Genomic DNA, 26,401 nt, shown 5'->3' on the forward strand with positions numbered 1-26,401 from the left:
ACATCAGGAGTGACAGTGCCCATCCCTGCCAGCCCCTCCTGGAGCAGGAGTACAACGGGAACCCCGACTCGGTGGGGTACAGGATCCGGTACGCGCGGGCGGACGGGCGGGGGCAGCCGGCGCTGCAGGTGATCCGTGACCGCGTGGAGCGGGAATTCACCATCGAGGACCTGGAGGAGTGGACCGAGTACCGGGTTCAGGTCCAGGCCTTCAACGCCATCGGCTCCGGGCCCTGGAGCCCTGCGGTGCTGGGACGCACCCGGGAGTCAGGTACCGCTGCCCACCTGGGCACTGGGCACCCCCTCGGCCAGGCCAGCCCCTGAGCCTCTCTGTTGTCCCCTCCAGTCCCCTCCTCTGGCCCCGGCAATGTGTCAGCAGTGGCCACCTCCTCCAGCAGCCTGATGGTCCGATGGAGTGACATTCCCGAGGCTGACTGCAACGGGCTCATCCTGGGCTACAAGGTGAGCTCCTGCCCACGGGCAGCACGACTTTCCCTGGTGGGATCACCCTGCGGGGTCCCCAGCTGTGCCACCCCCGGGAGCTGTGCCCTGTGTGTCACACGGGCCGTGTTGCAGGTGCTGTACAAGGAGAAGGGCTCGGAGGCCCGTGCCCAGTTCTGGCTGGCGGAGGGCAATGCCTCCCGCAGTGCCCAGCTCACCGGGCTGGCCAAGTACACCCTGTACGAGATCCGGGTGCTGGCCTTCACCAGGATCGGCGATGGTGTCCCCAGCCGGCCTCCTGTCCTCGAGAGGACGCTGGATGACGGTGGGTGACAGCACCTGGGTGGGCTGGGGTCCCCCCTGGGTGCCTAATCCCACCCTATCCCTGTTCTCTGGGGCGACCCCTCTCCCCCAGCCCAGGACACCCAGGGCTCCCATTCCCAGGGGTTGGGATCTGGCACTTTTCCCCACTCCCCAGCCACTCCAATCTCTCTCCCCGCAGTGCCCGGGCCCCCCGTGGGGCTCCTCTTTCCCGAAGTGAGGACCACCCTGGTGCGGCTCATCTGGCAGCCGCCGGCAGCTCCCAACGGCGTCATCCTGGGTATGTGGGGAGCATCCCGGGCGAGCCGCACTGGGATGCTCTGCAGAGGGATGCAGAGGTCCCACGGGAGCAGGGGCTGGCGTGAGGAGGCAGGGAGCAGCTCCCTGGGATGCCCAGAGCATCTCGGAGCTCTCAGGGGTGAAGTTCCCAGCTCGGATGCTGGTCCCGGGCTGGGTGTGAGCTCCCCCTTGAGCAGGTTTGGGACGGAGGGGGCGGCACGGGGAGGGGCCCAGGCTGGTGTCCCCTCCCCAGTGCCACCACCGCGCTCCCTCCCCGCAGCCTACCAGGTCAGCCACCGCCTCAACACCTCGGCCGTGACCGCGGCCGCCGTGGAGGTGCTGGAAGCCAGCGCCCGGCAGTTCACGGCCACCGGCCTCCAGCCCGAGGCCACCTACCTGTTCCGTGTCACCGCGCAGACCCGCAAGGGCTGGGGCGAGGCGGCCGAAGCCCTGGTGGTCACCACCGAGAAGAGAGGTAACGATGGGGGGCCCGGGCGGCGGCGGGGGGCTGGCGGTGCCCCCGCAGTGCTCGCAGCCCCTCGCCTTCCCCAGCCCGGCCGCAGCCCCCCGGGAAGCCGCTGGCGCAGCAGGAGGAGGTGCGGGCCCGGAGCGTGCTGCTGTCCTGGGAGCCGGGCAGCGACGGCCTCTCCCCCGTGCGCTACTACACCGTGCAGAGCCGGGAGCTGCCCGACGGCGAGTGGGCTCTGCACTCCGCCCCCGCCAGCCACAACGCCACCGCCTTCGTCGTGGACAGGTGAGGGGCTGGGGACGCGGCGGGTGATGATGCTTCGGGTGGTGCCTCAGTTTCCCCAGCTCATGGTACGAGGCTCGGAGCGATGCCTGGCAGGAGGGAGGGCGGCTCGGGGGCGGCCCGCTGGCTGCCCCGTCCCCATCCCGCTCTGCTCCCTGCAGGCTGAAACCCTTCACCTCCTACAAGTTCCGTGTGAAGGCGACAAATGACATCGGGGACAGCGAGTACAGCGAGGAGTCGGAGTCGCTCACCACCCTGCAGGCGGGTCAGCACCCCTGGGGCAGGGACAGCGGGCACCCAGCGGGCACCCCCGTGCCCAAGGGAGTCCCTCCTTTGCCCTGGGCACCCCCGGAGCCTCACCGCCCTCTTCTGCCCCACAGCCCCTGAGGAGGCTCCCACCATCCTCTCCATCACTCCCCACACCACCACGTCGGTGCTCATCCGCTGGCAGGTACCGCCCCCTCTGCCCCGCCTTGGGCACCGAGGAGCACCGGGTGGCACCTCAGGGTGCTGGGGAGCCCTGGATCAGAGCAGCCTCTGACTGCCTTCCCTCCCTGCCCTTGCAGCCCCCGGCTGAGGACAAGATCAACGGGATCCTGCTGGGGTTCCGGCTGCGGTACCGGGAGCTGGTGTACGACAGCCTGCGGGGCTTTGCCCTGCGCCACCCCGGCGCCAGCTGGGCCGAGCTCACCCGTGAGTGCCCACGGCCCCTCCGGCCCTGGGGACGGGGCTGGGGGGACCTGGGGGTGGAAGGTGGGGATCTGGGCACTGCAGCATCCTGTGCTCCCCAGCATCTGCCGGGTACCAGGGTCAGGCTGTGCCCCCTGGAGCTGTAACCAGCTCGCTTGTGCCACCAGCTCTGTGCCCCCTCCCATCCTTTTGTGTTGTCACTGCCTCTGTCCCACTGTGTCCCCGTGGCTGAGGTGTCCACAAACCTGAACTGAACACAGGTGTTTGCACCCAGCACAGGCTGTGTGACATCCTGCTGTGTGTCCAGGTGTGCTGCTGTCCTGTAGGGACAGGGTCACATCCACTCTGGGGGCAGCAGGGACACGAGTGACAAGGGCAGAGCACAAGACAGGACGTGGCCTTGTCCTCTGTGGAGACTCCAGTGTGCAAACCTGGCTCGTTTGAGCCCCAAACTCAGGGGATGGGGCTGGAGGATGGAAAGGCTTCTCCATGCTGTGGCAGCCCCGTTGGCACCTGGGGGTGCCAGGGCCCTTGCAGGGGGTGCCAGGGCCCTTGCAGGGGGTGCCAGGGTCCCTGCTGGGGTGGGGGCTGTGTCGGGGTGGGGACTCAGAGGCCGGAGCCCACCCCTGCCCTGCACTAACCCCCGCCTGCTCTCCTGCCCAGCCGTCTATGCCGTGCACAACCTCAGCGAGGTGTCCCTCACCCAGTACGAGCTGGACAGTAAGTGACCACCCCCTGTGTCCCCCACTGCCACCCCCGTGTGTCCCTGCACTGCAGGGTGAGCTGGGACCCCTCTGCCCATCCCCTCCAGCTGGTCCTTGGGGACCTCCCCTCCTTCCCAACAAAGGGGGGGCTCTGCCAGGCCCCCCGGGGGTAGCGGGGCTGCCCCATCACGGGGAGGGTCCCGCTCACCCTTTGCCCCCCAGACCTGAGCAAGCACCGGCGCTACGAGATCCGGATGAGCGTCTACAACGCCGTGGGCGAGGGGCCCCCCAGCCCCCCCCAGGAGGTGTTCGTGGGGGAAGCGGGTGAGTCCCGGCGGGGCTGCCTGTGCTGGGGGCTGCAGGAAGGGGGCTCGGCTGTCCTGGAGCCCCACACGGCCCAGCCAAGGCAGTGCAGCCCCGGGATCAGCGCGGTGACGCTGTCCCCTCCCTTGGCACAGTGCCCACCGGAGCGCCCCTGAACGTGGCCGTGCAGGCGGCCACCGCCACCCAGCTGGATGTCACCTGGGAGCCGCCCCCCGTCGAGAGCCAGAACGGGGACATTCAGGGCTACAAGGTACCTCCTGTCACCCGGGGCTGGGCGGGCTCCGGGAGGTGCTGAACCCGCGGGGGGCACAGGGTGGGTGGCACTGGGGGAGCTGTGAGAGCTTTCGGGGAAGGTGTTCTGGGAATGTTCTGGGAACGTGCTGGGAGGGGGCCCGAAAGATCCCTGATGTCCCATCCCGGTGCCGAGCGGCGCCGGGGCAGCAGATGGCGCCGTCGGCCCTGGAATGAGGGATGCAGCCGGGATGTGGCCGGGATGCACTGAGATAGAGCTGGGATGTGTCGGGATGCACCGGGATGTGGCCGGGATGTGGCCGGGGTACACTAAGATAAAGCTGGGATGCACCGGGATGTGTCCAGGGTGATGTTGGGATGCATTAGGTGCAGCTGGGGTACCCAGCTCCAGACACCTCCTGGTCCCCATCCACTGGGATTCCTCCCATCCCTCGGGAATCAGGCACGGTGATCTCGGCACACCCTGGGGATGTGAGCCGTGTCTGATGCCCAGCACAGCCCGGAGCCCTCCTGGAGGAGAGGCTGCTCCTCTGGCGTGCTTTGAGCCACCAGGCGGGGACAGGGGCTCAGGAGCCCGGGCAGGGACATTTGAGCACAGCCAGGGGCTCGGGGAAGGCGAGCTGGGCCGGATCCGTGCCTCCCCCAGCGCCCCACGCCCCCTCCCGCAGATCCACTTCTGGGAGGAGCAGCGGCAGAACGAGAGCGCGCGGGTCAAGACCCTTTTCCTGCCCGAGACCGGGGTGAAGCTGAAGAACCTGACGGGCTACACCTCGTACTGGGTCAGCGTGGCCGCCTTCAACGCGGCGGGGGACGGGCCCCGCAGCCCCCCGGTGCAGGCACGGACGCAGCAGGCAGGTGGGGCCCGTGGCACGGCTCCCCCAGAGCCCTCCTGCCCTGGGCTCCGTGGGGAGGTGTCTCCGTGGGTCCAGGGATTCCCCCTCATCCTGCAGTCCCGAGCAGAACACCCCTGGGTTCACCCCAGGTTTGTGGGGTGGGGGCACACGGGGATGAATGTTTAGGCTGAGGCTTGAGAAGGGTGAAGGTCTTGGGAGGAGAGACAAGGACTCATCCTGCCCTGGAGCCTTTGCCGCGGCAGGGACGGGGCGCAGGGGCTGTGAGCTGATGATCAGCGTTAGGGTGAGGCAGGGAGCGGGGCTGGCTCCTGCTGGGGTGTCCCCTGAGCGCTGAGCTGGCCCTGTCCCCTCGCAGCCCCCAGCGCCCCCGGCTCCATCCGCTTCAGCGAGCTGACCACCACGTCCGTGAACGTGTCCTGGGAGCCGCCGCCGCTGCCCAACGGGGTCCTGGAGGGCTACAGGCTGGTCTACGAGCCCTGCACGCCTGTGGATGGTGAGGGCACGGCCAGGGGCAGCGGGCACGGCCCGGGGGGACCCGGCTCAGCCTCTGTCCCCGCAGGCGTGAGCAAGATCGTTACGGTGGACGTGAAGGGGAGCAGCCCGCTGTGGATGAAGGTCAAGGACCTGGCCGAGGGCGTCACGTACCGCTTCAGGATCCGGGCCAAAACCTTCGCCTATGGGCCGGACGTTGAGGCCAACATCACCACGGGGCCCGGGGAAGGTACGGGGGACACATGGGGGGCACGAGGGGTGAGGGAGGGGATGCGAGATGGGGGCTGGCACAGCTCTGTGCCGGTTTGTGCCCCCTGCCCCAGCTGTGCTCTGTCCCCAGGTGCCCCCGGTCCCCCCGGAGAGCCCTTCATCTCCCGCTACGGCTCGGCCATCACCATCCACTGGTCCAGTGGGGACCCCGGCCAAGGGCCCATCACCAGATACGTCATCGAGGCGCGGCCCTCAGGTACCACAGCTGCCTCTGTGGGGGTCAGGAGAGGGGAAACTGAGGCAGGGAGTGCTGGCCTGGCTCAGCCCAGTGTCTGGGGGCTGTCCCTGTGTCTGGGGGGCTGTCCCTGTGTCTGGGGGGCTGTCCCTGTGCTGATCCATGAGGAAATCGCTGCTGAGTGTGATGCCTTGAGACACTACCCAGAAGAGAGGCTAGACAGAGTTAAAGGAATAAAATAGATATTTATTAAAAGGCCTTCAAAGGATGCACCTTGGGCAGTACAAGAGCCCAGCCATGGCTCCACACAAGATGGATGCTGGGTCAAGAGTTTTCACACTTTTGGTTCATTTACATAATGGGGTTAATTGTCCAATTACAGCTTCAGGTTGTGCAGTCCCATCCTCCCAGATTGCTCTCCTCAGTTCCCTGTTTTTTATACTTTTTGGGCCTGAAGCTGCAGTGTTGTCCTTGGTTCTGGGCTGGAAAAGGATGGGTTTGTGTGACTGAGCTGTGAGGAGAGCTTGCTCACACTCTGTATGAAGTTCAGAGTTATACACCAATGTGGGAAATATGAAAGCTGAAACTTAAGGCATCAAGTGGGGCTGATGGGAGGGACAGTGGATGGAGGGACATCACCCCTTGCCCTGGGGTGTCCTGCAGAGCCAGCCCTCCCCTCCCAGCCCCGTTGTCTCTTCCAGATGAGGGGCTCTGGGACATCCTCATCAAAGACATCCCCAAGGAGGTGACCTCCTACACCTTCAGCATGGACATCCTCAAGCAGGGGGTCAGCTATGACTTCCGTGTCATTGCCGTGAACGACTACGGCTACGGGACCCCCAGCACGCCCTCCCCCTCCGTGTCAGGTGTGTTCCCGGGGGATTCTGCCCCCTGTGCCAGAGGGAGGGTCCTGGTGTTGCTCTGTTCTCGTGGCCGTCACTGAACCCCACTCCTGGCTCCTACAGAGTCCCAAATCCCACTGCCAGCACCCCCTTTCCAAATCCAGTCCTCTCCCTTTCCTGTGGATCCAGGCCTCACAAAGCTCCCCAGGTGCCCCTGTGCTCTGCAGAGGGCTGTCCCCACCCAGACTGGCTGTCCCCTGTCCCTCTCTGATCCTCCCTGCTGTGCCCCAGCCCAGAAAACCAACCCGTTCTACGAGGAGTGGTGGTTCCTGGTGGTCATTGCCCTGGTGGGGCTCATCTTCATCCTCCTCCTCGTTTTCGTGCTCATCATCCGCGGGCAGAGCAAGAAGTACTCCAAGAAGTCAGACTCGGGTGAGTGAGGGGGTGTGGTGGGTGGGGACGGGACCCTCCTGCTCCCACGGGAACCTCCTGGGGGTCTCTCCCTGCCTTTGGGGTCTGGGGGGAGTGGTGGGAGCCTCCCTTCCTGCCCGCCTCGGGAACGGCTCCTCCAGAGCCCCGGTGCCACCCCATGGCGATGCTGTGGCTTCCCGGAGAGCGCCGGGAGCTCAGGATGAAATGAAGGACTTGTCCCACAGACAGCTGCGGAGGCAGGGCAGCCCCGGGGGCTCACAGGGGTCACCGGGATCAGCCAAACACGGCTCTGTTTTCTTAGCTCTGTCAAGGGCTCAAATTGTGGGGAAAATCCAGCCCTCCTCGTTAAGCAAACAGCCCCGAGTGGGGAGCTGGAGCAGGGCAGGGCTGGCGCCTCCTGGCTGTCCCCAGGGTCCCCAGGCCGTGGTGACTCTGGAAGCAGCACAATCCCCCCCAGCCCCCCTGGCTGGGCTGTGCTGCCCGCGGAGGGGCTGGGGGAGGCTGAGCATCCCATCCCCCAGGGAACAGCTCCAAGGCGGCTGGCCTGAGCCACGGGGAGATGGTGAGCCTGGATGAGGGCAGCTTCCCCGCCCTGGAGCTCAACAACCGCCGCCTCTCCGTCAAGAATTCCTTCTGCCGGAAGAATGGCATCTACACCCGGTAGGGACCCCCTGCCACAGCCCCCTCCCCGGGCAGGGGAGGGTTTTTGGTCACCCTGCTCTGTCACAGGGCAGGGAGGGCTTGGATCCCGAGGGGGTGACCCAGATCTGCCCAGTGTCCCCCCAAAAGTCCCTGGGGAGGGGTGGCACGGCTGGGGGGCGTTCCCTGAGCAGCCCGGAGCAGAGGGGACACACGCTGACACCCTGCTGCCTGTCCCCAAGGTCCCCACCGCGGCCCAGCCCCGGCAGCCTGCACTACTCGGACGAGGACGTGACCAAATACAACGACCTGATCCCCGCCGAGAGCAGCAGCCTGACCGAGAAACCCTCCGAGGTCTCCGACTCCCAGGTGAGGCCCTGGGGACAGGGGACAGGACCTGGGGAGGGCTGGAGGGTGCCGGGAGCCCTCCCTGGGCATCAGCCCTTCCTCTGCCCGCCGCGAGTGCCCTGGGGCAGCAGCATCCCCGAGGCTCGGTGGCACAGAGCCGCACGGAGCTGGCACAGCCCCTGGCCCGTGTGCCGGGGATGTGACACTGCGGGGGCTCCCGGGACACAAGGGACGGGAGGTCAGCGGGGCTGGGGGCTGTCCCGCTGCCCGGTCGCTGCTGGCAACGCCCGCGGCTCTGCCAACTCCACAAAATGCCACCTTTGTCTTGTCCCGGGGCCGCGGGCAGCTGTGGCCGGGCAGGAGCGTGGAGCCCCGGGGAGGCTGTGGCACCGTCACCCCCGGGATGGCTCCTGGGAGCTGACACCCAGGGAAAGGTCCCGTGTGTCCCCCGAGCAGGAGGGGGCCGTGCTCAGGGCCGCACCGGCTGTTTCCTTGGCAGATGCCGGCTCCTCTCGCTGCGGCCCGAGCGGGGCTCGAGTGGCTTTTGAGGAGCTGTGAAGAGCTGCGGGAGCTGGCGCTGGCGCGGGGCAGTTCCCACCGCCCTCAATGGGCCCTTTGTGCGCCGCCGGAGAGGCTGAATCCAATTACCGGCAGAGCCCAAAAACCCTCCCCGCCAGCGCGGGGCAGCGCGGCCCCGGCAGCGCTCGGGAACCTTTTGTATGAGGCTTTATTTTGTGTTAGCAAGAGGCAGAAAACCCCCAGCGATGCTGCAGCCGTCCCAGCCTTTAAATACTTTTGGGATGCGCTGGCCTGCATTCCCAAAAGAGCACTGGGAAAGGACCAGGAAAGCACCAGGAAAGCACTGGAAATCACAGAAACGTTTAGGCTGGAAAAGATCTCTGAGATCACCGAGTCCCTGCTGTGCCCCAGCCCCACTCTGTCCCCAGCCCAGAGCTCTGGGTGCCACATCCAGGCCTTCCCTGGACACCTCCGGGGATGGGGACCCCAAACCCCCCTGGGCAGCCCCTGCCGATGTCTGAGCCCCCTTCCCATGGGGAAATTCCTGCTGCTTTCTGAACTGCCCTGGTACAGCCCAGGGCCGTTCCCTCTCCTCCCACTGCTGGGAGCAGAGCCCGACCCTGTTGGATTTTGGGGTGTCGGGTGCTGTCCCCACCTCCCCACGTTTCCCCACGCTGTTTTTCAGGGCAGCGACAGCGAGTACGAGGTGGAGCCCGGGCACCAGAAGGCGCATTCCTTTGTCAACCACTACATCAGCGACCCCACCTACTACAACTCGTGGCGGCGGCAGCAGAAGGGCATCTCCCGGGCAGGAGCCTACAGCTACACCGAGAGCGACTCTGGCGAGCCCGACCACACCCCCCTGTCCAACAGCACCTCCACGCAGCAGGGCAGCCTGTTCCGCCCCAAAGCCAGCAGGACTCCCACCCCCCAGACCCCTGGCAACGCCCCCAGCAGCCAGCCCGGGACCCTGTACCGCCCGCCCAGCAGCCTGGCCCCCGGCTCCAGAGCCCCCATCGCTGGGTTTTCCTCTTTCGTTTGATATTTAAACAGAAGAGAAGCGACAGGAGAGGGGAGGGAAACGAATAGGAAATAAAAAAAAGAAAGAAAAAAAAAAAGAAGCAAAAGAAAAGCGTCAAGAAATTAAGAGAAGAGGAAAAAGCAGTGACGAGGAGAAGAGGAGGAGGAAGGGGAGCAGCCCCGGGCTCCAGGGGTTTTTCTGCTTTCTCGGCAGCACTGCAGCTGGATGCCAAGCACCGTCCCTGGGGCTGGGGAGCAAACCCAGGTCCTCTCCTCAGTCAAAGCTTCTGTGCCACGGACTCCTCGGGCCAGGTGGGGCGGGGGCTTGGGGTGCACCCACATCGCCCTTGGCACCCATCGGGGCTGCCCCGGACCTGCTGCTGGACTCCCGTGGGTGCTGGGGGCTGGGTGAGGGCTCCTGCCGTGCCAAACCCCGGCCCCGTGGCTCCCCCAGGACATGGGGACAAGCGGTGACACGGAGACCCCCAAGTGCAGAGGGCGAGAGAAGCTCTGCTGATCTTAAAATCCTCTGGACTTGAACCCCCCACTCTGGACCCCCCCAGCCTTTGGGAGAAGGGGGAAGGATCCCAGGGGACAATTCATTCCTCCCTCCTTTGTGCCTGGCCCAGCACAGCCCCCCAGGAGGACCCAGGACAGAAACCCCAGGAGAGCCCTGGTGGGGTGCACGTGGTGCTCAACCCCCCCTGATTTTGCACCTCGGGGGCTCTGGTGAGGACTCGGATGAGGCGATTGGAGCCTCCCCTTGGCATTTCTGGTGGTTTGGGGCTTTTTAATGGGGTTTTGTGCAGAGGCCTGAGGGCATTTGGGGGTGTTGATGCCCGGGGACTCCATGGCCGTGGCCGTTTCGGGGGTGCCTGCACAGCACAGCCCCCGCAGTGCCTATGGGTGAGCCAGCACCAGCCCGGCACGGCCGCGGCACCCGGGCTGAGCCAAGGGAGATGCCAATAAACAGCCTGAGGACAAACGTGTCCCCTCTCTGTCACCTTGCTCTGCCAGAGACAGCACCAGTGCCATGTGTCCGTGTGTCCTGCTGCCCCACCGGGCTTGTGGCAGCCCTTCCTCCAGGGAAGGACCTGGGCAAGGGGTGCCAGAGGTGCTGGATGGAGCCCAGGAGGGTGCAGGGAGCTCTGGTGGCCGTGTCCTGCATGTTCCCATCGCGGTGGGGTCTGGAGCTGCTGGGAAATGGGGTGATGGGACAGGAGACCCCAGTGCAGTGCCCCTGGCACTGGGGCTGTGTCCTGGGCTGGTTCACAGCCACCCTCTCTTGCTCTGCCCTTCAGGCCTGGCAGGAAAATCCAGGTGAGGCGTTCAGGTTTCATCACCTGTCACCGGCAGGGCTGGGGGTGGGGAGGGTTTGGCTACCAACGATGCTGGCAAAACTCCGGGTCCGTGCCAGGGGCTGCCAGGCCTGTGGGGTCTGCACAGTCCCTGTCACAGCACGTGGGGGCCCTGGAAGCCACATCCCAGGACCCTCACCCTGGCAAGGGGCTGTCAGGGGAGCGCTGTGCAGGTGCTGCATTTGGGGACCAGTGCTGCAGCTCCCCTTGGACTGGGAGAACTGGTGGGTGACTCCTCTGACCTGCCTGGAGCCAGTGCCCAAGGCAGCACCCAGGGGTGCCCGCCCCCACCCGGGGAGCCCTAAGCCCCACTTGTGGGGACAGTGACGTGGGACAGAGGGGATTCTGCGCTTGGCTGGACAAATCCTGCTCCTCATGTGCAGCCCAACTCCAGCCAGGAGTCCAGGCTTGTGCAAGAGGAACGTTCCTCCCACCGGGGCTGGGACACGGAGCCACCAGAGACAGGGCAGAGCAGGTCTGGGAGTGGAGCAGCACGGGTGAGTTCCAGTGCAAGGAAAGCCCCTTGTGCAAGGGCTGCCACCCGTCCAAGGGACATTCCCTGTGCCAGAGCTGCTCCTGGCATCGGGGCTGATCCCTGCTCCCCGCTGTGCCAGCCGTGCCAGGGCTGAGGGATGCAGTGCCTGAGGAAGCAGAGGAGATCCCACATCCCAGCCCGGCTCTGGTTGGGCTCCCAGGGATGCTGTGCAGGGCACAGGGCTCACTTCGGGCACAGCTGAGTGCCAGTGGCACTGGTGAGAGCTCTTGCCCAGCTGTGCTGCCTCAGTTTCCCTGCGGAACACAGGGAACCAGCCGGGCTCGCAGGGGAAGACACCGAGCCCGGCTGCCTCTCTCCCACCTCCGCTTTCAACCAGTTCTTTCTCAGATTCCCTCCCCACCATCCCGGCCCCCCCAGGCAGGTGCGGGCTGCCCGCCCCCGGCCCCGGTGCTCTCCAGGCTGCTCCGTGCCGCAGCCAGGCAGGGTGAGCTGTCAGCCCCAATCACTCCCCAGGGACCAAACCGGCCTTGACGTTTCTCCCGCGCTGCTCCCGCGGTTTTCCCAAGGGCAGAGCAGCGCTCGCTGTCGGGACTGGGAGAGCCAAAGGGGGCACAGGGCAGACGGGGCACCCCCAGATGGTGATGGGTGGATGGGGCAGCTGCAGGAGCTGCTCCCTGCTCCAGGTGTTGATGTGCCAAAAAATGAGGGTTGTGACTGATAAAGCTGGGCTGAAATCCATGATTTGTTTTAATTTATTTATTTGAGAAGCAGCCCTGCAGCCTGGGCTCTCCCTGTCCTCCAGATATCTCCGGTTCCCTGCCAGCTCCTGGGGCAGAGAGCCAAGTGTGTCATGTCCCCACCTTTCCCTTGCCTTGGGGACAGGGACAGCTCCTCCTGCCACGCCGGGGGCCAGACGGGACTCGGCGCATCCTCAGAGCCCCGGAGCCTGGGGCACTGCTGCGTGCTGGGGGTGGCAGGAGAGGAGAGCAGCACAGAGGACAGAGCCAGGTCTGTGTCCCCTGTCCCACGCTGTCCCCAGGGCACCCCCCAGAGGGGTCCCTGTGCCAGGGCAGGGGCTTTCCATGGGCGCTGCAGAAGCCACACTCCAGGTGGGACCACGGAATGGTTTGGTTTGGAAGGGGCTTTAAACAAGATCCAGTTCCAGGCTGGAGAGCCAGCTGTCCTGGGAGAGGCCAGGGAGGCTGCAGCCCGTCCAGGTGAGGGTTTTCTGGGGAGCTGTGGGTTGGGGGAGCCCATTCCTGCTGGCCAGGACAGGGTTCCAGCTGGGAAGGGTGAGAGGCTGCACGGAGAACCTGCCCGTGGCACCCAGCTTGTCCCAGTGCCCACCTGGCCCAGGTGCCAGCAGGGACAATCCTGCCAGGATCCTCTGGGTACCTGCTCACCCCTGCTGAGCGCTGTGGGGAGGGGGCTGAGCCCCCTGGCTGTGGGGGGTGTCTGTGGGGTCGCTGGGGGGGTTTCTGGCAGCAGCCAGCGCTGGGCCCTGGGGCTGGAGGGACTCGTGGGGGGGCTGTGAGGACAGTGCATTGTTCTGGCACCCTGGGGTGTCCGGACAGTGATCCCCAGCACCGGGGCTCGGGGAGAGCTCCCCGCTGGCTCGGCACAGTCGGCAGACAAAGCTGGCAGGAGCTGGCAGCAGGAGGAGGGGATGGGGCTGCCGGGAACTCGGCCGCTTCTCCCTGCCCTGTTTTACAAAGTGCTTTTCAAGCCTTTTCTTTTCTTCTCCTCTGCTTTCAAAAGCTGCTGAGGAGCGGCAAAAGGCGCCGGCGATGGCTGAGGAAGGGCGGGAGCGGTGGAGAGCCGGCCCAGCACCCCGAGCTCGCCCGCCCGGGGCCGGCTGCAGCCGCGGGGCTCTGCGAGGCAGGAGAGGGGAGGGGGGCCCGTCTCTCCCAGGCAGTTTTTCAAGTTGAGTGGGTGCCTGCTCTTCCCAGCCGGAGCCAGGCCAGCCCGCGGGAGCCTTCCCGGAGGCTCCCACCAGCCGGGTGATGTTAATCCCTCCCGACTGCGCTGTCTCAGCCATCTCCACGCTCCCGTGACGGCGTCAGGTGAGGCGAGCAGGCGATGTCCCACCAGCCTTCCAGGACATCTCCACGTGAGTGGGTCGAGATGCCGCTGGGGGCTGGGGCAAACCCTCCTCCTCTTCCTCGCCCACCAGAACCCACTGTTGCATCCCCTGCTCAACTGCGGGCCCGGGGTTTTGCCTCTGGCCTCAGTTTCTCTGTATGGAGAGCAAAGAAAATAAAAATTCCCAATAAAACGGGCTCTGAGAACAGCACTGGGAGAAGCAGCACAGCCCAGGATGGAGACACAGGTATGAGCAGGATGGTGCTGGACACCTGGGCTGGGGGCACAGGCTGTGCCCTGGGTGCCAACCCCAGCATGTCCGCAGTGCCTCTCCGGCCCTCGCTGCCCGCCGGAGCGCCAGCTCCGTGTGACACCACGTCCCTTCCGGAGGGAAGTGTCAGCCCCAGCTGAGCCACCCCCGTGCCCGGTGCTGCCACCCCGGTGCTGGAGCTGATCGGGGGCTGGAGCTCCTTGCACCGGTGACCTGAGGAACCTCCGGACCTCGCAGCGCCCTGTCCCCGCACCCGAGACCCCGAGAGTGGAGTGGCCAGAGCATCCCAGCGCCCCCCTGCCGCCCCCTGCCTCCCTCCACAGAGACGCCAGATTCTCCGGAGTGGCCAAGAAACGCTGCATTAGGCAGGTTGGGGATAATCCCGGCTCTCCCGCCCCTTTTCTCCCACAAAGGTTTTCTCTTAATCCGAGCGAGCAGCAGCTGTGCAGCCCAGCACTCTCCCTTCCCTGCGGTGTCCGTGGGGCTGGGATGATCGTGGGATTCACCGCCAGTGCCGAGGGGGCTGCGCTGGCTGCGGAATCCATCCCTGGGGCCGTGAGCCCCTCAGCAGCGCTGGACACGCGGGGCCATGCACCCCCTGCCATCGTGTCCCGGCCACCGCCCGCCCGCGGCCCCCGAAAGGGATCGAGCAGTGGGGCTGGCTGGGGACAGGGAGATGGGGGCAGCGGAGGGGTGTGGGCGCAGCCTCGTGGGTGTCACGAGTGGAACAGGGGCATCGCTGCCGCCCTGGGCCGGGGGCCCTCCCGGCATCTCAGTTCTTAATTTCCCTTAATTAATTAGAGTCGGTCACCCACCACCACCGCAACCCCGCCGCTCTGCCAGGGGTACTGCCAGCTCCCGGCTCTGCCTCCGGGGATCGCACCCACCCGTGACCCCCGGCGGGCAGGGCCCTGCGAACCCCCGCCCCGGCCGAGCCCTTCACCCCCCGGGAGGTGCCGAGCCCCTCTCTGACCCCTCTCCTGCCCCTCTCTGACCCCTCCTGCCCCTCTCCCGCCCCCCTCCCGCGGGACGCCCCGGGCGGGGCCGGGGGTTCCACCCCCCCACGCGGGTTTGAATGGAGGGCGTGGGACCGCCCCGTGACGTGGCGCGCTGCCATTGGCCCGGGCGGGGCGATGATGTCACCCCCGCGGGTGGGGGGGCGCGCTCCGTTCCGGCGCGGCGCGGCCATGGACCGGCGGCAGCGGCGGGGCCCGGGCGAGCAGGTACGGGGGGGGACACCGGGGGCTCCGGGGGCCGCGGCGGCCCGGCGGGACTCGGCCCTGCTCGGCCAGGTCCGGCCCCGCTCGTCCCGGTTTGGAGAGAGCCCGCTGCGCTCGGCTCGGCTATTGTCCGGCGGGCGGGCGGGGTCCCCGGCGCTGCCGCGCTCCGGTACCGGGCACAGGGGCGGCCGGGACTCCTCGCCTCATTCCCCGCCGGGCCGTGGGGCCGGTGCGCGGCGCGGGTGGGCGAAGGGGTTAACAGGATACGGAGCGCTGCTTGCCCGGCTCGGGGCACCGGCCCGGCTCACCCCACCCCGCCCCACCGGCGATCGGCGCCCGTTCGCCCGCGGCTCCGCCGAGCCCCGCGCGGGGGTGGCGGCGGCCGGAGCTGGCGGTGGTCGCGGCCGGGGCCGTGGCTGCCCGCGGCCCGTGTCGGGAAGGTGGATCCTCGCCGCGCTGGAGCCGGTCCAGCGGCACCCCGGGGCTGGGCGCCGGCGGCTGCTGAGTCAGAACCGCCCGAAATCCCCGTCCCGCTCAGCCCCCGGTGGCTCCGGACAGGGGGCCCGGCTGATCGCAGCCCGCCCTCCGCCCCGCTGCCCGTCCCTGGGCGGCACACACCGCTGCCACCGGTGCCCCGGAGAGAAAGGACCGCCCGGCCGTGCCAGCGCTGGGCACGGGACTGGCTCCCGGACCCGCTCCGGTGCCCGCAGAACCGCGGCTCGGGGGGCAGCGGCCGCTGGCGGGGCGCTGGACTCGTTCCACGCCCGCCCTGGTTTGACCCCGGCGGCAGCAGCGTGGAGTATGGATGTTTCCGAGCGCCGAATCTATGGATCAGGAAGGCTGTTCCAAAGGGAGCTGGGATCTATAGAGCAGGAGAGCTGTTCTAAAGGGATCGTTAATGGGCTGTGGGGGGAAACTGAGGCACAGCGTGCGATCTCTGCAGCCAGCACAGGGCTCGCTCCCAGCCGGGCACGCAGTAAACAAATCTGTTTTGGACGCAGCTCCCTCGGAAACCGTGGAGCGGCTCCAGCCGAGGTTTAGCACCGCGGGGGCTCAGTGCGTTCGGGTCTGGGGCTGCAGAACGAGCCTGGCCCGGACCCCGATCCCCGGGGCAGCCCCCCGGCTCCCCCCCGGCCCCAGCGCCAGCCCCGCGCCGCCGGCGTTGTGCTGACCGTGCCGGTCGCTGCCTTTGTTCGCGGGGTTTTGTCCCGAGCACAAACAGCCGCCCAGGGCCCCCAGCAGGTAGGGAACCGTGGGCGCGCTGTGGGAACTCTGCCTGCTTTACTTCCCGTCCAGCCCAGCGAAACCGCAGGAATTCGGAGCCCGGCGCAGGTCGGGAGGTCTGTTCAGCCCCGGTATCCTGTCGAAGCCCGGCCAGCCCCTGTTGCGAGGGGCCAGGGCCAGCGAGGAGATAACCTTTCCCCCCGGAAAAGTCCCCTCCCGGCCCTGCAGAGCCGCGGGCTGGTTCGTGGCCGCGGAGCTGGAGGATTTATGGCCCTGTGCGTGTTCTGGCGCGTCCTGCCAGTGGTTCCTCGCTGAACTCTGGCTACCTCCCGGCTCTTGGCAGTCCCTCGGGGAGCTCTTCTCTGCCTTTGGCACTGGCGGTGAGTTCCCAGCCTGGTGCTGCTCCGTGTGCCGAGAGCCCTGGTGAGAGCCAAGCTTCTCCTCCCTCCCTGTGTGCCATCTCTCCGTGCCCGGCTCCGATGCTCCCTGGCAGTGGCTTTTGCATTTCCAGAGGCCGCTCCGTGCACCCAGGGCTGCGCTGCAGCGGCGTCCCTGTGCCAGGGACAGGACCAGACCTGTCACCCGCCGGGGCGGGGGCGGTCACTGCGGCGCCGGGGCTGCCCGCACGGACGGGACCGTCTGCCCCCAGGCCCCAGGAGGACTCGCTGGGGAGCCCGACCGAGGGTGTGACAGCGGCTGGGTCCCCTCCTGACGGCGGTGGCAGGGTGTGACCCGTGCCCTGTCTCCAGCTTCTGTCTGCCAGGCTCCAACATCAAAGGATCAAAGGATCCCCGAGGGGCAGCGCGCCCCAAAGTGGGGCTGAGAGCAGGCGGGGTGGCCTCCCTGTCCCGTGTGTGACTTCTCCCTGGCCCTGGGCAGCGTGGGGGACCCGACCGGTCCGGCACAGCCGCTGCCCCAGCGCCCGGCAGGGCGGGGAGAGCATCCTCTGATGTCGGGGTGCTGCCTGGGGGGCTCTGCAGGGTGAGGCTGGGGAGCTCGTTTGGAGCCGGCTGGGCAGGCCAGGATGCTTTCCCAGTTTGGCTTTCCCAGCCTGTGAGCGGGAAGAGCTGGGGGCAGGATGCATGGGAATGTGGCTGGCCTTGGCATTTCTCCTGCGTGCATTCACTCACTGGCCTCCTTCTGTGAGCCACTTTCGCTCTGGTCCCCATGGGTGCCTGATGCTGAGTGGGATGGGGTGGAGGGGATGGAGGGGGGGTCCCGTGGGAAGCCTGCACCACCAGGGCACGTGGGCCTGGCCAGGGCTGTCCCAGTTCTGTGCTGGCTGCAGTGTCCTACAAGCAGGCAGTCATTTACAGGGACAATTGTGTCCCTGGGCACCTCAGGCTGTCACTCCTCAGAGCCCACCATCCCACAGGGCTCGGAGGGCAGGTGGGGAGCAGCACAGGGCTGTCAGTGCAAGTTATCCCTCTTGTCCTTGACCCCTGTGTGCAGGTCCTGTCCCCTCCCCTTGCCCCAAAGCCCTGCTGGGCTTGGCTCTGCTCTGGGCTCGCTGCCCCGGGATGGGCAGCGCTGCCAGGTGCCTGCGAAGTCTCTCGGGTTACCAGAGGCTTCCCCTGGTAGGTGGCTGGAAAGGCAGAGCCAGCGATGCCTCCCTGGCCTGGTTTCCTTTGTGAGAGCGCCGGCAGCGGGAATGTCACAGGATCTGCTCTCCCCGAGAGAGAGGAGCAGAAAAGGGCTCTGTGTCCAGCGCCCCGGGGCCGGGCTGTGTGGGCAGCAGAGTCCATCTGTGCTGCCATCGCCTCTCGGCGAGAGCTGAGACCGAAACATCGAGGAATGGGGGGAGACTCCGGCGCTGGGGAGAGGCTCTGCAGGCTGGAGAGTTTAGGGGAGGGGGCCGTGGGGTTGCCCTGGAGGCTGTGACGGTGATGGAGCACTGCTGGCCCGGCCGGGACCGCTCCAACCTCCCGGTGGCCCCTTTGCTGCGCCTTGCAAAGTATCTCACAAATGCTGAACTTGGCCCCGAAATCTAAATACAAGGGAGGGACAGTCCCCAGATGGCCTAAATCAGCAGCACGGTTGCCTGGCCCAGCTGGGGAGCTCACCGGGAGTGTTTGTTTTATGGAAAACCAAAGGCTGGAGGAATGCTGGCCTGGAAGGAGACTTTGGAGGGGAAAGCGTTCGTGCCATGCACATGCGCCCGGCCGGGTGTGCGGGAGATCCCAGGCAGGGAGCGGGGTCCAGCGAGCTGCTCCTCTCGGTTGGGATGGGCTGAGGGGGGAAGGAATTCCCCCACTCCTGCTCTGAGGTGCAGGGAAGGGCTTGTGGCTCCTTGGTAGCTCCCCTCTGATCCTGGGATGAATTTGGGCTCCCCAGCTGGTCCCCCATGTGCCAGCACCCCCCTGTGTGGCCCTGGGGGCGCAGGCTGTGCCTCCCTGGGGTGGTGGGACCCTGGACAGGGAGCGTGGCCGTGTGGCACCGTGCCATGCCAGGGGCACTCCTGCCCTGGCCGGGCCCATCCGGGAGCCGTTCCCAGGAGGGTTGGGCAACGGGACTTTGCCCCAGCGTGGGGCCAGAGTCCATCCTGCCTGACACAGCCTGCTCCTGTGGGGGACAGCGGGGTGTCACAGCGTGGGTGTGGGGCAGGAAGGGGGCTGGAGGTGTCCCCTCACCGTGCTGGCAGCTGTGGGGTGGCTCCTGGCGGTGTCCGGCCGGGCAGGACTGGGCTGTGCTGGGGCCATCGCTGCCCGTGGGCTGTGGGGCAGCTTCCTGAGGCCGGGGTGGCTCTGGGGGGACGTTGTCCCCACCCCACGGCTCGCTCCGGGGACACACGTCCGTCCCTTCCCGTGCGTGTCACGGGCGCGGTGTCGCCGGCGGTGCCCGCAGGGAGGAAGAGGGCGGCCACGAGCCCTTCCTCCCCTGCAGCCTCTCCCGGGACCACCTGGGGCTGCCTGGCGCCACGGGATGCAGCGACACCGCCGCTGGCCTTGTCCCCTCCTGCGTGGCTGCGGGCGCTGGGCTGGACGGGTCGGCTGGTGGCCCCGAGGTGGCCGAGGGAAGGAGAACCGTGCTGGTTTCCATTGTGGTCAGCCAGAGCCCTTGTCATTTCTGTCACCCCTGAGTCACAGCGCTGACAATGAGGTGGCCGGGGGGTGATCACACATGGACTCAGCTCCGAGGAGCAGCACGGAGGGTTTGGGGGCTCCAGGGCAGCAGCAAAGCTGTGTCCCCCACGTCCCCGTCCTGCCAAGCACGAAGGGGTCCCCATCCTGGTCCCCCCGTCCCCCTGCTCGGCTGGCGGTGCCTCCCGGGGGCTCTACGCCCTCCTCACACACTTCCTGCCGTCTGTTTCCAATTCCTCCTGGCGTCTGCTCCTCCCTGCTTTCTTCCAATTAGGAAAAAAAAAAATCCCAGGCATCTCCTCAGCGTGCAGCTCGCAGAGGCTGGAGCTGCCATGCCTGCGCGGGAGGGCTGGGGCTGCACCACCAGGAGGGGACGGAGGGTGCCCGTGGTGCCCTGTATCTCTTTTGGTGCCCGTTCATGCGGGGCACAGAGTCAGGGATCATCCTGAGGGATTTCTGGGCCTGGGTCTTTCTCCTGAGGTTCCCTCTGCTCCGGGGATGGGTGTGGGGAGCTCAGGGGGGTCTGAGGATGTGTCCTATGAGGAATGATGCCCTGCATGGAGCCACTTCCCGGGAGAGTGGTGGGCACAGGGTCGCATTTTGCAGCTCCAAGCCTGACCATGTCCCTCCCTCCTGTCCCCTAGGAGTGACCCGTCCGTGACGCCGGTGCGACCCCGGCTGTGGAGCCCCGGCTGTGAGCAGCAGCCCCAGCGTGGCACAGCCTGTCCTGGCCGCCACCATGCCGATCCTCAAGCAGCTCGTGTCCAACTCGGCGCACTCCAAGCGCCGCTCGCGGGCCGACCTGACGGCCGAGATGATCAGCGCTCCCCTGGGGGACTTCCGCCACACCATGCACGTGGGGCGCGCCGGGGACGCCTTCGGGGACACCTCCTTCCTCACCAGCAAGGCCGGGGAGCCGGTGCCCGAGGCGGGAGAGGAGCTGGGAGCCTCCAAGCCCGGCCTGCTGTCCCGCCGCTTCCGCAGCAGCAAGCGCTCGCAGTCGGTGACGCGCGGGGACCGGCGCGACATGCTGGGCTCGCTGCGGGACTCGGCGCTCTTCGTCAAGAACGCCGTGTCCCTGCCCCAGCTCAACGAGAAGGACGTGGACAGGAGCGCGGGGCAGCTGCCCAAGAGCCTCTCCTCCAGCCCTGTGAAGAAGCTGCCCGAGGAGACGAGCCCTGAAGAGCAGCAGCGCCCGAACGGGGCGGCCGCGGGGCCGCTGAGCCCGGCCTTGGATGAGCGCGACTTCGGGGACATCACGGACCTGCCCGTGGTGGTGGCCAAGGGCGGGGCGGGCTTGAAGCACGCCGAGTCCATCATGTCCTTCCACATCGACCTGGGGCCCTCCATGCTGGGGGACGTGCTGAGCATCATGGATAAGGATCAGTGGGAGCAGGACGAAGATCCCGAGGCGGAGGAGAGCCGCGAGGAGGAGGAGGAGGAGGAGGGGCAGCCTGTCCCGCCTGGATCCCCGCTGGTGGCCGTGGCCCAGAGCCCGGCCCGCGGCGCCGGTGGCCGCAGCCCCAGGGACAGCAGTCCAGCGTCCAGCTGCACCTCGGGGCCCGAGGAGCGCAGCCCCGTCCCCAGGCCACCGAGCCAGCGAGGGGGGACCCCGAAACGCCCCGACAAGGAGTTCTCGTTTGCTGACGAAGACGATGACGAGATCCGGGTATAAAGGCGGCGGCCGAGCCGAGGGTCTGGCTCTCCCTGTGTGGGACACAGGGCTGAACGCCCCAGCGGTGGCACTGGGGAAGACTGGACTCCTGCCTCGTTCCCTGTCTGTGCTGCAGCAGGACAGCGCTCTGCTCCCGGCGCCGGGGCCCTTCCTGACCGCTGCCAGCCCCCAGAGAGCTCCAGCACTTCCTGGGAGGGGGAAGCAGACTCGATTTTGGTTCTTTCTGTTGGACTTTGGATATTAGCTCCTTTCTCCTGCCCCCCTGCCCGTGTAAAGCGATTTAGGATCCAACAAGACGAGCCTTTGGAGTTTTAGCCCCTTTAGTAATATATATATTTTTTCCACCGTACAGTTTTTACTGTTTTCTGATTTGTACTTACCTTTCTCTACTCTCTTTTGGTTTTAACTGAGGGAAGATTTCCTGTGAGGAAGAACTTGGCTCTGGAGTTTCGAGGTGGCCTGGGACTATGGGCATCTCCAGCTTCCTAGGTTTCTTGGGGACTTTCTGCAGACCAAGAGCTTCCCAGTGCCGTGGCAGGAGCTCGTTGCCCATCCCTCGGATGGATGGATGGATGGTTCCATCCCAGATGTTTCACCCTCCAACCAGCCTGGGGGTCGCAGGGATGCTCCCAGCCAGCTCCAGGGGTGCTGATGGCACTGTGGGTCTGTCCCCTGTGGGAGGAGCACGTGGGAGCCTCCGGAGCCAGGGAGGGGCCGGGCAGTGCCGGGAGCAGGCAGCTGGAGCAGGAGGTTTTATACCGTGTATGTACAAATGCAAAGAATAAAAGGAAATGGTAGTGACCGCAGTGGCCTGAGTTCCTGAGGGGTCACACGCACGGGGGGGACCCGCTGCCCCAGCAGGACCAGTGTCCCTGTGCTGCCACCAAGCCCAGCCCTGTCCTGCTGCCCCCACCCTCCCTGCCCGTCCCAGGCTGTGCTCCTGGCCGCGGTTTGGGCACCTGCCGTGGCCGAGGAAGCGGCAGAGCTCCTGCTGGCCGGATCTGGCTCGGGGCTGGGACCCTCGGGCCAGGCGCCTCCTGCCAAGGGACGGCTCTGCCAACGCTCCCCTCTCCTCCCCCAGCCCTGCTCACTCCAGGCGGGGAGGAGGGGACCGTGCTGGGGGACAGGACTGGCTGTCCCTGCTCCCACGGGCCGGGGGCCAAGGGGTGCCCTGGGGGTTCCCGGCCCCGTGGGGCTGCCCTGGCCCGGGATGATCCCGGCACAGCGAGCGGGGCAGGTCAGTCCCATCCCACAGCCAGCTTCCCACAGCTCAGCCCCTGGGGAATGGGGCTCTGCCAGTGCTGGGAATGACTTCCTGCTCCAGCCCCTTGGATGGGGCTGGGCTGAGATGGGGCAAAGTGCCAGGAATGGCCCCGCAGCCTTTCCCTGGGCACTGGCCAGGCTCTCTGCACTGCAGAGAGGGAATGATTTATCCCCCTAAACATCTCCCAGCCCTGGGAAGGGCTGGATGCCCCTGTCCACCCAAATGCATCTCCCTGGAGAAGCCATGGGAGCGGGCAAATGCTGTGCCACAGTGGGGACACAATGGGGTCCTGTGCTGTCACCCTGGCCAGGGGACATTGGGCCATTGTCTGGGACAGGGAGAACAACAGCAGCTGCAGCTGGAGGCTCTGATCTCACCAGGCTGCCTCTGCCCCGGTCACCGTGCCCCCCTGCCCTCTGCCAGGTCCCATGTCCCACCCCCTGAGCCAATGATCCTGGTCACTGTCACCTGGGATGTCACCAGGCTGCTGGGGGACAGCTGGCTCCTCTTGTCCCTCACTGGGGCACAAATTAGTGAGGTTTGGTCCCTGGGGTTTGGCCCCTCTGCTCCCCGGGGCTGTGGGGCGGGGAGGAGCCCTGGGGTGACACTTCACGGGCCGCCTGCCACTGTCACTTGGCCGCCCTGATCTTTGTGACGCCTGTCGGCTCCAGGCTCGGGCTCGTCCTGCCGCGGTGCCGCGAGCTGATGGGGCAGAAAGCCGTGCGGGGCTGCGGAGCACAGCGGGACACGGCCCCGGAACACCAGCAGGGACAGAGACAGGGACAGTGCCACCTGTCCTGGGCCAGTGGGGAGTGACCCCAGCACCGCCAGTGTCCGGCCAGTGCCGGCCGCAGGGAGCGAGGCTGCACCCGCAGCCTCCCAAAGCCCTCGGTGGGCACAGTGACATCTGTCACATCCCCGGGGTGGCACCTGGGCTGTCCCACGGGGCTGCCGGGTGGGTGGTGGGTGCCCAGCACCCTGCAGCACCCACGGGCAGCGCTGGGGCAGTGCTGGTCCAGTGGTTTGATGGCAAGTGACAGAATGGGAGCAGGGCTCCATCGGCCGTGGCAGCCCACGGCGCCCCAGGCGCTGAGCGTGGCCGCGGGAGCCGCGTGACGGGGCAGGGATGGAGCTTTGGGATGAATCCAGGGGCTCTGGGGCTGCTGCACCCATGTGGGCACGGCCACAGGGTGCCACTGGAGCCTGGCACCCAGGAAAGCCCCAAAGCAGGGGATGGAAGGGGCTTCTGGGCAGCCCGGTGGAAGTGCCCCTGCCTGTGGATGGAACGAGGAGGGCTTTAAGGAAACTATTCCATGGTTCTGTGATTTGCTGAGATGCAAGGTGTGACCCCTTCCAGGAGCCTGGGGATGCGGGTCAGTCCTGCCAGGTGGTGCTGGTGCTCACAGCACTCAGAGCAGGGCAAAACACCCCCAGTGTCCATCCCGTGCCACTGGAATGCTCAATCCCAGCACTGTCTCCATTTACAGCCTCCAAGTGAGGGGTTAACCCAGCCCATTGCCAGCCCCAGCCGCGTTTCTGGAGGAGAAGCAGATGTGGGAGGGGGAGCTGAGAGGGGCCTGGGGCTGAGCTCCCCAGCTGCGGCACCGGCAATCAGGGCTGCAAATTGGGATCAGATGTGGGCAGCTTCCCCTCTAAATGCAGCTCCAGGGCTGCTTGGACTGGTTCTGCTCTGCCTGGGGAGGAGGAGGAGAGTTTTGGAGGATTGCTGGGGCCCTCCAGAGTGTGGTGCTCCCTTTGGAGAGCTGTTTGTTCCCTGGGGAGTGCCCCTGCCAGCCCCGGGAGCTCTGCTGCCCTGCCTCTTTCCTTGCCTCTTCCCCTGCCTGTGCCGGGCTGGAGCGGGCTCTTCCCGGAGCAGGGATGATGCAGGAGCTGGTGGCTGGCATGGAGAAGATCAGGTTTGACTCAGAGGCTGATGTGGAAAAGCTCAGAGCTCGGCCCCTGCCCTTCCCGGGGGTGGACAGTAAGTTGGGGACAGGGCTGTGGCATTTTTGGGGTGTGACAGGGCTGTGGGAGCTTTGGGGCTTTTCCTTTTCCTTCCCTCCAACAGCACCTGGGTGGGTTTTGTCCTGGCTCCAGGCATTGCTCCCTCAGGGAGCTGGCAAAGCTCTCGGGGGGCCTGCCAGGGTCCTCAGTGTCCCCGTGGTCCCAGCATTGGGGGTGGCAGGTGAAGCCCTCTGCACCCCGGGGCTGTGGGTGCAGGTGAGGCTGGGGCAGTGGGGACAGGCTGGCTGTGACATGGGTGTCCCAGGTGAGCAGGGCCACCCCGGGGCAGTGGGGACAGGCTGGCTGTGACCCGGGTGTCCCGGCTGTGACCCGGGTGTCCCAGGTATGCAGGGCCACCCCCGGCACGGCGGGGCCAAGCCCGCGGTGTGCGAGCCTTGGCTGCGAGGGCTCTGCAAGAGGGGCGACGGCTGCGATTTCCTGCACGACCGCGACGCCAGCGGGATGCCCGAGTGCTGCTTCCACTCCCAGCTCGGTAGGAGCGGGGCTGGGCAGCCCGAGAAGCCCCTTCCCACCCCTGCCCCGGGCCTGGCCCGCAGCGAGCGGCTGATGCCACCTCCTGACTGCGGGAAGAAGTGCCACTGTCACGCAGTCAGTGTCGCTGTCCCTCTCCCCCAGCCAAACCTGGCTGTACCCAGGGCGGTTCCCAATTCCTTCCATCCCTGAGCCATTCCCGCTGCGTTCGGCTCGAGTGAGCGTTGTCCCCAATGTCCCTCGCCTTGCTCCCGCAGGACAGTGCAGCGACAAGGACTGTCCCTTCCTGCACGTCGATGCCACCGCCAGCCCCGCGGGCTGTCCCTGGTACGACCGTGGCTTCTGCAGGCTCGGTGAGCTGGCAGGGGATGCTGGAGCCCCGCGGGGATTTGGGCCGGGGCTGCAGGGACAGCAGAGCTCCCACAGCCCCGGGGCCACGGCGTGTCCCTGTGAGTGTCCCCTCTGCTGGCAGGGCCCCTGTGCAAGTACAAGCACACGAGGAGGGTGATGTGTGCCAACTACCTGGTGGGATTCTGCCCGGAGGGACCCAAGTGCAAATTCGTGCAGTAGGTACCGGGCAGCCTGGGGGGGCTGGGAGCGTGGTCTGGGGGGGAAAATCCTCTCTGGGGTGGCTCTGGCCCCTGCAGGCTCAGGGACAAGGACACAAAGGGTCTGGATTAACCAAACCCAGAGCCAAGCTGTGCTGCTGACAGCAGGGGCAGCGGTGGGTGGGCAGGGACAGCCCTGTGCCCACGGAGGTGGCAGCTCCAGGACATCCCTGAGGGGCTGTGGGGGCACCACAGGGAGTGACTGCCTGTCCTCTGTGTCCCCTGCAGCCTCAAGGCCGGGCTGATGACGAGCACCACAGACCCATCCAAGGTGAGGCTGTTTCCCTGTGCCCACGGGGGTGATGCCCCAGCTGCCCCCCAGCTCCTGTGGGGCAGCAGCTGCCGACTCCTGACCCCTTTTTTCCCCCCAGGAATGTGGATGTCCATGGGGGCTGGTACAGCGGGATCTGGCTGCTGCAGAGGACAGGGGAGGTGAGGACGTGCCACCCAAGGAGCCACCTCCACGTGGCACCCAGCGCCTGTGGGACACCGGTGGCTGTCCCCTGGGCCCACAGAGCCTGCTGGAAGGAGGCACCTGCTCCAAGGTGAGAGGTTTTGGGGAATGGGAAGGCTGGGAGCAGCAGTCTCACCTTGGAGGGAGGGAGGGAGGCAGAAGGTGCTGTGGGGATTCCCAGAGCGCTCCCAAAGCAGCCTCTTGGACTGGAAATATTTCTTTTCCTTGTGTTATTTGGAGCTGGGGTGGGAACCAGCAGGGGAAGGGATTTCAGTGGTAATACCACTGGGAGAACCCTGGGAACAACAAATCCCTCTGTGTCAGAGGTTTGTGTAGTTGGAGGTTTTGGGGTGCTGTTTCCACGATCCCATTCCACTGGAAACGGGGTCAAAACGAGCGTGTGGGAAGGTGGCAGTGGCTGCTGCAGCACAAACCCCTCCCCTGTACCCCCAGGGAGGATCAGCCGGACCCTGTGCCAGCGAGAGCGGGAGGACTGCGCTGGAAATGCTGCTGGGAAAGTGATCCAGAGCTTCCACACGGACACAGAGCTCCCACAGGGCAACAGGAGGGCACGGGACATGACGGGCACGGGACACGACAGGCACAGCCCCGGGGCAGCTGCTGGGCTGGAAGGGCCAGCAGGGCCTGCCCAGCACCAGCTCACAGCTGGCACAGCTGGCACAGGAATCACTTCACACTGTGAAAATCGGGAGTTTCCACTGCTGGCTGCTCCCCCTGGCACTGCTGGCTGCGGGCAGGCCGGGGCAGCAGCAGCATTCCCAAGGTTTGGAGCAGGGCAGGACTGGCTGGTGCCAGGGTCC

At 66.6% G+C, this 26,401-nt stretch overlaps 3 protein-coding genes across 3 annotated transcripts in view; all 3 read left to right on the top strand.

Moving 5' to 3' along the window:
• SDK2 (sidekick cell adhesion molecule 2) overlaps positions 1-9,573 on the top strand; it is a 45,003-nt gene extending 35,430 nt beyond the window's left edge. Inside the window, exons 25-45 of the mRNA XM_063409557.1 lie at positions 33-270; positions 346-461; positions 576-765; positions 943-1,041; positions 1,321-1,515; positions 1,593-1,794; positions 1,953-2,056; positions 2,172-2,242; positions 2,358-2,484; positions 3,145-3,201; positions 3,408-3,509; positions 3,644-3,759; positions 4,430-4,616; positions 4,971-5,108; positions 5,175-5,336; positions 5,448-5,573; positions 6,254-6,418; positions 6,686-6,826; positions 7,348-7,486; positions 7,708-7,834; positions 9,018-9,573. Of these exons, the coding sequence (XP_063265627.1) occupies positions 33-270; positions 346-461; positions 576-765; positions 943-1,041; positions 1,321-1,515; positions 1,593-1,794; positions 1,953-2,056; positions 2,172-2,242; positions 2,358-2,484; positions 3,145-3,201; positions 3,408-3,509; positions 3,644-3,759; positions 4,430-4,616; positions 4,971-5,108; positions 5,175-5,336; positions 5,448-5,573; positions 6,254-6,418; positions 6,686-6,826; positions 7,348-7,486; positions 7,708-7,834; positions 9,018-9,374 (3,159 nt within the window). The 3' untranslated portion in view covers positions 9,375-9,573. The remainder of the gene's footprint in view (positions 1-32; positions 271-345; positions 462-575; positions 766-942; positions 1,042-1,320; positions 1,516-1,592; positions 1,795-1,952; positions 2,057-2,171; positions 2,243-2,357; positions 2,485-3,144; positions 3,202-3,407; positions 3,510-3,643; positions 3,760-4,429; positions 4,617-4,970; positions 5,109-5,174; positions 5,337-5,447; positions 5,574-6,253; positions 6,419-6,685; positions 6,827-7,347; positions 7,487-7,707; positions 7,835-9,017) is intronic.
• Positions 9,574-14,667: 5,094 nt separating this feature from the next.
• Positions 14,668-21,560, top strand: CDC42EP4 (CDC42 effector protein 4). Its single transcript, XM_063409636.1, has 2 exons — positions 14,668-14,782; positions 19,728-21,560. Exon 2 carries the CDS (start codon positions 19,823-19,825, stop codon positions 20,756-20,758), a length of 936 nt encoding a protein of 311 aa, XP_063265706.1. The 5' UTR covers positions 14,668-14,782; positions 19,728-19,822; the 3' UTR covers positions 20,759-21,560.
• A 132-nt stretch (positions 21,561-21,692) lies between these two features.
• On the top strand, positions 21,693-26,330 carry CPSF4L (cleavage and polyadenylation specific factor 4 like). The gene is made up of 5 exons (XM_063409639.1): positions 21,693-24,871; positions 24,991-25,084; positions 25,355-25,397; positions 25,498-25,671; positions 26,034-26,330. The coding sequence occupies exons 2-5, from the start codon at positions 25,026-25,028 to the stop codon at positions 26,100-26,102; spliced, it is 345 nt and encodes a 114-aa protein (XP_063265709.1). The 5' UTR covers positions 21,693-24,871; positions 24,991-25,025; the 3' UTR covers positions 26,103-26,330.
• The last annotated feature ends 71 nt before the right edge of the window (positions 26,331-26,401 follow it).

The sequence above is a fragment of the Prinia subflava genome, chromosome 12, assembly GCF_021018805.1.
Source record: "Prinia subflava isolate CZ2003 ecotype Zambia chromosome 12, Cam_Psub_1.2, whole genome shotgun sequence".
NCBI lineage: Eukaryota > Metazoa > Chordata > Aves > Passeriformes > Cisticolidae > Prinia > Prinia subflava.

Bases quoted from the DNA above. Each gene is read 5' to 3' on its own strand.
- CDC42EP4 (XM_063409636.1), top strand. From the start codon at position 19,823: ATGCCGATCCTCAAGCAGCTCGTGTCCAACTCGGCGCACTCCAAGCGC.
- CPSF4L (XM_063409639.1), top strand. From the start codon at position 25,026: ATGTGTGCCAACTACCTGGTGGGATTCTGCCCGGAGGGACCCAAGTGC. The intron at 25,085-25,354 runs GTAGGTACCGGG...TGTCCCCTGCAG, and splicing joins CCCAAGTGCAAATTCGTGCA to CCTCAAGGCCGGGCTGATGA. The intron at 25,398-25,497 runs GTGAGGCTGTTT...TTTTCCCCCCAG, and splicing joins GCACCACAGACCCATCCAAG to GAATGTGGATGTCCATGGGG.